The following is a 9829-nucleotide window of genomic DNA, read 5'->3' as shown; positions in this document are numbered from 1 at the left end:
GTTTGAGAAAGAAACAAGAAGTTGAAAAGGATAAAAAGTAGAAGAAAAAAAAAGAATAGTGTTGTAACTGAAACCAAGAAATGAAAGCTTTGCAGGAGGGAGAACCTATTTTCCATCAAAAGAGCCTTGGGCTAGGACTTAGTCCCTTCTCTACTGTACAATTTCCTAGCTGGGTTATGTTGAACAAGTTGCCTCCTAAGCCCAAGATTCCTCAGATGTAAAAAAAATTAATAAAACCAGTCCTTCTGGTTAAAAGGTGGCTGTGAGGATCAAATTAAAATGCATGTTAAGAAGGCCTTCTTTGACTATAAAGCACTGAACAAATATGAAAAGCTGTTTATTCAGCAAACCTTTATTATTATTTTTATAATAAATGTGAAAATATAACTTAACTGTTAAATTTAACAATTTGAATATTGGAAAATTCAGAATTTGAAAGACCATAATTCTTCAGGACTCATTAGAAATAATAAGCCGGGCTCGGTGGCTCAGCCTGTAATCCTGCGCCTTTGGGAGACTGAGGTGAGTGGAATGCCTGAGCCCGCGGGTTCGAGACCCGCCTGGGCAACTAGGTAAGACTTCATCTCTACAATAAACCAAAAAATTAGCCGGGTGTGGTAGTGCACGCCTGTAGTTCTAGCTACTTGGAAGGCTGAGACGGAAGGATCACCGGAGCCCAGCAGGTTGAGGCTGTGGTGGCCGGAAGCGGCCACTGCACTTCAGTCTGGGCGACAGAGCGAGACTCCAACTCAAAAAAAATAAATAATAGCTAGCATTTGTTGAGCATCTACTGTTGTGCTAGACACTGTTCTAAACCTTCCAATACCTTAACTTATTACCCTCACAAAAATTTTATAAGATAGGTATTATTATTAGCTTCATTTTATAGATGAGGATGCTAAGGCTGAGATAAATAAACTGACTTGTCCCAAGTCACACATCTAGGAAGTGGCAGAACCAGATCTAGAAACCAAGTCTTTCCCACCCCAGAGCCTGACCTCTTAATTACTACACTAAACTTCCTTTTATTAATGTGCTTCAGAAAATTAGATCACCATATAGCAACCATCATGGCTCACTGCAGCCTCAACTTCCTGGACTCAGGCAATCCTCTCACTTCTGCTTCCTAAAGTGCTGGGATTACAGGTGTGAGCCACCACGCTTGGTCTAGAAAGACATTTTTGAAATAAGATTGCATGCATGAATATGCTTGAACAAATGAGATTCATTTAGAAATCGCATTATACTTAAATGGAGACAATAAATTTGTTCAGGCAAGAGAGTTTGTTTATTGAAGATGAACAGTTGAGAAACTCTGGGCAGAAGAGGTACATATATTATAGATATTTTATCTAGATAATCACAGAAGACAATTTTTAACCCTCCAAAGAGATGTCATGCAGAAAACAATCCACCTTAGATTTTCTTCACCATTTATTATCCTAGTGAACTGTTATGGAAAGCCATGTTAATTTCCCAAAGGTTTTTAGACAGCTTTGAGTGCTCACGTGCAAATGAATCCCCAATTACTGGAAAGTAATGACCTCTCATGCTGAATAATGCATGCACTTGACAGAAGTGCCTTACCAAAAATGCAGTGTTGTCAATTTTGAATGCATTCTTGCCTTACCTGCTGTGTACATGACAGTTGCCAAATTCAAAAGCAATCCTCTCCCAAAAGGTGCAGCTTACTGTTTTTGGAAAGGGTTTAGTGCAGGCTGGTGAAATAAACTGTTTTGTGCTTAATATTCCATTATATGGATTTACAATAATGAATTCAATCATTTTCTTCTTAGTGACTATTTCCCAGTTTTGCTATTATAAACAATAATGCGTTTGCCCTTACATTCTAGTGCTTTAATTTTTGTGGGAGGCATTATTCAAAGAATTTGCTGAACCAATGAGTATGAACACTCTTAATTTTAATATACAAAAATTGCACGTATTTTTAAAATTAGGGGCCAGGTGCAGTAGCTCATGCATGTAATTCCAATACATAAGGAGGAAGAGGTGAGAAGATTGCCTGAACCCAGGGGATCCACACCAGCCTGGGCAACTTGGTGAGACCTCGTCTCTACAATAAATTAAAAATTTAGCCAGGTGTGGTGGTGCATGCCTGAAGTTCCAGCTACTAGGAAGGCTGAAGTGGAAGGATTGTCTAAACTGAGGAGGTGGAGGCTGCAGCAAGCCATGATGGTGCCACTGCAGCCTGAGTGACAGAGTGAGACTCCGACTCATACATACATACAATAAAAGTCACAGTATGGAATGTTTGTTGTTATTGTTGTTTGTTTTTAAATTCAGTTGCCATGCCTGTAATCCCAGCACTCTGGGAGGCTGAGGCAGGAGGATTACTTGAAGTCAGGAGTTCAAGACCAGCCTGGCAACAAAGCAACATCCCGTGTCTACAAAAATTTAAATATTATCTAGGCATGGTGGTTCATGCCTTTAGCCTCAGCTACTTGGGAGGCTAAAGTAGGAAGATTACTTGAGTCCAGGAGTTCAAGTCTGCAGATAAATCTGATCATGCTACTGCACTCCAACCTAAGTGACAGAGAGAGACACGGTCTCTTAAAAAAAAAATGCAGGCCGGGCACGGTGGCTCATACCTAATCCCAGCATTTTAGGAGGTCTATGTGAGGTGATTGCTTGAGTCCAGGACTTCAAGATCAGCCTGGGCAACATAGTGAGACCTCATCTCTACAAAAAAAAATTTTAAAAATTAGCCGGATGTGGTGATGCATGTCTGTAGTCCCAGCAACTCAGGAGGCTGAGGTGGAAAGATGGCCTGAGCACAATAAGTTGAGGCTGTGGTGATCCCTGTGTGCCACTGCACTCCAGCCTGGGCAATAGAGTGAGACCCTGACTCAAAATAAAAAATGCAATCACCTAACTATAAGTAAATCACCTCACAAACTTAATTTCAAATGCTAAGTATATAAGATCTGCTTTTTTAAGTAAAAAAAAAAAACTGAGTTCTTAGATAATCTCTCATTAACAGTGCTTTTGGTGTTGAAAATCCCATGGCTTATTCTGTTTCCAAGCATCTTTTATCATTAGTACTTCCAGTTTGGTACAGGGTACCTTTCTGTACTAAAAAAAGAATCATTTTTTTATTCTTCCCAGCTTTATTGACATATGTTTGACAAATAAAAACTATATATAGTTAAGGTCTACAATGTGATGATTTGATATACATATACATTGTGAAATGATTATCACAATCAAACTAATTAACATTTATCATTTCACATAGTTACCCCTTTTTTTAGAAGAATCATTTTTCTGAGTGTGATTTCTATCTTTCTTTCCTTGATCTCTTTTTGTAAGGAGAGACTGGTTCTCTACATTATGTAAAATGTATTTTTATTGCTATCTTCTCTTTTTCTTTTGTCCTTATAATTTTAAAGATCCCTTTATTTGCTGCTCTTCAAATTCAAAAGTAATAAATACTTTTTCATAACCAGTGAAATAACACAATATAAGGATAAAGCTAATCATCTTCACATCAACCTCCTGATTCAGTCAATATTAACAGCCTGCTGAGTAGCCTTCCACAACTCTCCTTGCTCATACAAATAGATCAAACCTATGTGCACATACATATGCTTATTTCCACCAAAACATAATCATATAGATTATTCTGCAATTTGTTTCACTTAACTATATATGTATATATGTATATGCATAATATATATTTATATATGTGACACTAAACAATATATATTACTTAACAAAATAGAGATATTCTGTAGTCTTATTTCCCAGTTCTAAAATGTGTTTCTGTATTCCCTTAGAGAATATGCCACCATTATAATTATTTGTAATGAATAGGGGTTTTTTGCTCTTGTTTTGTTTTTAGAGCCAGAACCTCACTCTGTTGCCCAGGCCGGTATGTGCAGTGGCACAATCATAGCTAACTGTAACCTCCAACTCCTAAACTCAAGTAATCCTCCCAACTCAACCTCCTGAATAGTTAGGACTACAGGGGCAAGCTCCCATGCCCAGCTAGTTGTTTGTTTTTATAGAAATGGGGTCTTGCTACATTGCCCAAGCTTGTCTCAAACTCCTAGCATCAAGTATCCTGCCCCTCAACCTCCCAAATGATAGGATTACAGGTGTCACCAGGCCTAACCAATTACAAATTGTTTGTCTTTCCTACTAAACTGAGAGCTCCATGAAAGCAACAGACTTATTTATTGTGTTCACCAGTACATCTCCAGAATTTAGGGTAGTGCTGCCAGGATAGTAGTTGCCTACAATTTGTTCATTGTTCACTGAAATTGGCAGTGTATTTACACTGGGCCACTACCAACATTCCAATGTATTTCTTTAGGAACTCAGGTCAGAGTACGTCACCACTCAATGTTATTTGAACGGAACCCAGTGATAGTACATCTTAAATATTTGTAAAACTTTGTGATTTTTAGCAAAAATCCTTCTGCCACAAATATGAATTGTAAAAGACAACACATATGTACTAGAAAGAGAGCTCTGCACTTGTAATTAGAAGAGCTGGTTTCTAGTCCCACTTTTGCTGCTAATTTGCTATGTAGCCTTTCAAATGTTCCTTATCCTTTCTAGGCCTGGTTCCTCTTCTGCAGCTCTAATATTCATTAATTCCACAAATATTTACTGCATGCTGGCACTATGTTAAGTACTAGAATTTCAGGGGTAAATAACAGCCAACATTTAGTAAATGCTTACTGCATGCTCGATCTTTTGCAAAGGGAGTTGTGTGCACTATCTCATTTAGTTTCCTATGAAACAGGCACTACTGTGATTTTTTTTGTTTTGTTTAATTTTTTGTTTGTTTGTTTTGAGTAGGAGTCTCACTCTGTGGCCCAGCTGGAGTGCAGTGGCACGTTCACGGCTACCGCAGCCTCGACCTGCCGAGTTCCGGCGATCCTTTCCCCTCAACCTTCCAAGTAGCTGGAACCAAGCATGCACCGCACCACCTGGATAATTTTTTTAGTTTATTGTAGAGACGAGGTCTTGCCAAGTTGCCCAGGCTGGTCTCAAACCCCGGGCTCAGGCAATCCTCTCGCCTCTGCCTCTCAAAGTGCTGGGTTTACAGGCGTGAGCCACTGCGCATGGTGATATTTTATATGTTTTACAAAAAAGTGAGGTGAAGTAATTTCCCTCGGATGTGGTGAAAGTAGGATTGGATTCAAGGCAGTAGGGCTTCAGATCTCACTTGAGTAACCATAGCGAATCCTTGACTTCATAATTACATGACTATTTCAGTGGGTGGAACACACATAAGTGCCAACATAAGAATGCAAAAACGCAGGGATATGAGAGAGATCTGACACAAGCTACACAGAAAGGTTCTTTCTTTCTCAGTTTCCACGCCCGGAAGGTGGGAAGATGGGAGGTATCAAGGAGTGCTATGCACGCACGCCTCTCTAGGCGTCCCATTGAGTATAGGTGAGCGTGCAGGTCACGCCAGCCGGATGCACTTCTCTGAAGTCGGCGAAGGGGCGGGGAGAAAGGGCACGCTGCGTGCGGCACGGGCCCTGCTGACGTCTGCACGGGCGAGTGAAAAGACTGCTCTGCCCAGCCCTGGGCCGGTTACCCCGCCCCGCTACCTCCGCTTTCGAGGCGTCAGCTTCCTGGCCCTTCCCACCTTTAGCGAGACCAACGAGAGGACACCGCCTGCATATAGAGCAGCCCGGCCAAGAGCGCAACCGAGTGGCGCGCAAACGTGAGAGGAAAGCCGTGTGTGGCTGCGCTTTCCTGCCCCCGAGCCGTTCTAGATGCGGGTGAGTGCCGGGGCCTCGGCCCCCGCCCCGAGCGCATCCCGGAGCGGCCCAACCCCCCACCCATCCCTTGGGGAAGGCCTGTGCCCTAGCCCGTTCCCAGCGTGCTCAACGCTGGATGCCCGGGCAGGTGCGGAGGGAGGAGTGTGAACGCGGAAGACGAGAGCTGCCTCCCTGGTGGCGCTCCTTTGACCCCTCAATGGGGTCTTGAAGTGACCATGTCCTCCCCCTCGCTTCTCTTCTCTATTTCGTCAACCTCCCTTTTCCGTACTCCACCCCAGCCACTTTCATCTTCTAAAAAGGTTTCTCTCAAAAAGCACTTGGTAGTTATTTGTGCTCGTGTGTAGTTTTAAGTTTTTTAAGTTTCCGTCTTCTCTGCACAAAATATCCTATCGTGCACATTTTTTTGTCCTCCCTCATGGGGGGGGGGTATCTCCTTAGAATAATTTGTGCAAGCGATTTTATTTAAATTTGTAGACTTGAGTTTTGATGAATATTTTTGCAGTCAAGAGTAATAATCTCCATCAAGAAGAATTCTGACATATACATAGGCTATAATCGATCAAAGAGATGTGTGAATTACACATTTGTCAAAAATAATGAAAATCATGTAATACAAAATGCCAAAATCTAATCTAAGTTAATTTTAGAGTGCATCTGACTGTTCTAATATTAAGCAGAGCTTGTTTTCTGTCACTTCTTGTTTCCTTCTGGGAGCTGTGTTTGTTGGTGAAGTTCTATGAGTGACACAGGAAAACTGTCCAGCCTCTTTCTCTACCCCCAATTCAGGAATTACACTTGTCAATCTATTCCGCTCCTTTTCCTGGTAGAGGACAAAATCCATTTCTTTTCGAAGAAAACTATGGGAATGGTGCTCTTGTAGCAATATAGTGATAATGGGTGCAAGATGTCACTTACGGTCAACAGATCCCACCGTTTTTTTCTTTTGCATTTGTAGGAAAATAAGGCTATTCAGTAACTCATTTATTAAACTCTAAATAATGTGGTAGAAGCACTATGGGGATTATTAATCTGTAATGGAAAAAACATTAAACTAATGTCATAAGATGTGGTTTCTAGTCCTTCTACCACTAACTAGCTGTGCATCTGGGTCCATTACTTAACCTGGGTGGACTTCCATTTCCCTATCTGTAAAATGAGAGAAGTGACATTGGGTAATTTCTAAGGTCCTTTTCAACTTTAAGAGACAAAGGGAAAATCTGAGTAGTTCAGTAGAACTTACTTAGTTGAGATAGGGGAAAATTTCAGCCTTTACTAACATAAGCAGTTAGTATACAATTTTTTCAGCAGTTGTACTTAATATTGGGTTTTATTTTATTTTTATTTTTGAGACAGACTCTCTGTTTCCCAGGCTGGAATGCAGTGGCACACTCATAGCTCACTGCAGCCTTGGACTCCTGGGTTCAAGCAGTCCTCCCGAGTAGCTGGGACTACAGGGGCATGCTACCACGCCCAGCTCTTTTTATTTAAAAAAAAAATTGTAGAGACAGGATCTTGCTGTGTTGCTCAGGTTGTCTCAAATTCCTGGCCTCAAGCAATCCTGCTGCCTCAGCCTCCCAAAGTGCTGGGATTATAGGTGTGAGCCACTGTATCCAGCCTACTTAATTTCTAATTGAAATAAAAGTGTACTAAAAAAAAAAAGAAAAGTGTAGACTTTGCCCTTTTTACTTTCCCAAGAAAAAGAAAATGCGTTTTGAGGAAGTAAAAATATCATTAATGGTCCCCAGATATGTTTTATCCTTTTTAATCTAAAAAAAATTAACTATTAGCCGGGCTCGGTGGCTCAGCCTGTAATCCCGCGCTTTGAGAGGCTGAGGTGAATGGATTGCCTGAGCCCGCGGGTTCGAGACCCACCTGGGCAACTTGGCGAGACCTCATCTCTACAATAAATAAAAAATTAGCCATGCGTGGTAGTGCGCGCCTGTTGTTTCAGCTACTTGGAAGGCTGAGGCAGAAGGATCGTCGGAGCCCAGCAGGTCGAGGCTGCAGTGGCCGGAAGCGGCCACTGCACTCCAGTCTGGGCGACTGAGACTCCAACTCAAAAAAAAAAAAAAACTTAACTATTTGTATTATGGGCTTTTATTACATCAATGGTTGGGATACTATATTGGAAACTTAGGAACAAAAAGGTAAATATTAACATATATTATACTATTCTTTAAAAAAAAGCTTGATATACTCAAAACACCTAAGAAAAGCAGCCATCAGTTATTTACTTAAAGCACTATGTAGAGGACAAAAATGCCAGCACAGATACCATTGATGATTTGTCAATTGTAGATGGTTTTATCCAATCTAAGGCTTGGTGTAAAAGTATATATGTATATCTGAAGAGGTATTTAAATAATACAATGCAAGCTTGTTACGAAATTCTTTAAAGTGAATGATGAATGGACAACCTCTATAACATTGGTTTCTAGGGTCCATGCTTTTATTTAATACTCGGTTAATTAAATTCCCATAGATGAAATGAAGAAATAGCCTCTCCATAGCAATTTAGTCATAGAGAAGCTGTTGCAAAGTTCCAGTTTATACCAAACAGTAATCAGATGCCATTGGAAGCTAAAGATTATGAGTGTATTTGGTACTCTATGCAACTAACTTTATTTCAAGCTTGGGAACCTTTTTTTAACGCCAAGAGCAAAATGTAAGTAAGGAATACCAAATCAAATTACTAGACTAATTCTTTTAAGTATTTTAAGGGTCTTTTTTCTTCTTTATAGGAAAAATGCTTTCTGAAAGCAGTTCATTTTTGAAGGGTGTGATGCTTGGAAGCATTTTCTGTGCTTTGATCACTATGCTAGGACACATTAGGGTTGGTCATGGAAATAGAATGCACCACCATGAGCATCATCACCTACAAGCTCCTAACAAAGAAGATATCTTGAAAATTTCGGAGGATGAACGTATGGAGCTCAGTAAGAACTTTCGCGTATACTGTATTATCCTTGTAAAACCTAAAGATGTGAGTCTTTGGGCTGCAGTAAAGGAGACTTGGACCAAACACTGTGACAAAGCAGAGTTCTTCAGTTCTGAAAATGTTAAGGTGTTTGAGTCAATTAATATGGAAACAAATGATATGTGGTTGATGATGAGAAAAGCTTATAAATATGCTTTTGATAAGTATAGAGACCAATACAACTGGTTCTTTCTTGCATGCCCCACTACGTTTGCTATTATTGAAAACCTAAAGTATTTTTTGTTAAAAAAGGATCCATCACAGCCTTTCTATTTAGGCCACACTATAAAATCTGGAGACCTTGAATATGTGGGTATGGAAGGAGGAATTGTCTTAAGTATAGAATCAATGAAAAGACTTAACAGCCTTCTCAATGTCCCTGAAAAGTGTCCTGAACAAGGAGGGATGATTTGGAAAATATCTGAAGATAAGCAGCTAGCAGTTTGCCTGAAATATGCTGGAGTGTTTGCAGAAAATGCAGAAGATGCTGATAGAAAAGATGTATTTAATACCAAATCTGTGGGGCTTTCGATTAAAGAAGCAATGACAAATCACCCCAGTCAGGTTGCAGAAGGATGTTGTTCGGATATGGCTGTTACTTTTAATGGACTGACTCCTAATCAAATGCATGTGATGATGTATGGAGTATACCGTCTTAGGGCATTTGGGCATAGTTTCAATGATGCATTGGTTTTCTTACCTCCAAATGGTTCTGACAATGACTAAGAAGTGGAACAAGAGAATGTATATGATGACCATATAGGACATCTGTTGTCATTTTTTGTAGTAATGACTACATATCCAATATAGCAGTGTGGTGGGTTTTTTTTTCTAATTTAGTGGCACTGATATAATCACACATTAAAGTTTAGTAGTACATTTTTAAATGGAGTGGCATTTTTTCCCCTTAAAACACATACGTAGCCAGGTTCAGTGGCTCAGCCTGTAGTCCCAGAGCTTTGGGAGGCTGAGGTGAGTGGATTGCCCAAGCCCGCGGGTTCGAGACCCACCCAGGCAACTTGGTGAGACCTCATCTCTGCAATAAATCAAAAATTAGCCGGGTGTGGTAGCACACACCTGTAGTTCC

The 9829-nt window shown here is 40.4% G+C and overlaps 1 protein-coding gene across 1 annotated transcript; it reads left to right on the top strand.

The window, feature by feature from the left end:
• Positions 1-5583: 5583 nt before the first annotated feature.
• C1GALT1C1 (C1GALT1 specific chaperone 1) lies at positions 5584-9629 on the top strand. Its single transcript, XM_008072631.1, has 2 exons — positions 5584-5765; positions 8507-9629. Exon 2 carries the CDS (start codon positions 8512-8514, stop codon positions 9466-9468), a length of 957 nt encoding a protein of 318 aa, XP_008070822.1. The 5' UTR covers positions 5584-5765; positions 8507-8511; the 3' UTR covers positions 9469-9629.
• Positions 9630-9829: the final 200 nt, after the last annotated feature.

This window comes from Carlito syrichta, unplaced genomic scaffold (genome assembly GCF_000164805.1).
Source record: "Carlito syrichta isolate Samal-C Ts95f unplaced genomic scaffold, Tarsius_syrichta-2.0.1 Scaffold315361, whole genome shotgun sequence".
Taxonomy (NCBI): domain Eukaryota; kingdom Metazoa; phylum Chordata; class Mammalia; order Primates; family Tarsiidae; genus Carlito; species Carlito syrichta.
Note: the sequence above shows the minus strand (reverse complement) of the source record. Positions and strands in the feature narration are given on the sequence as shown.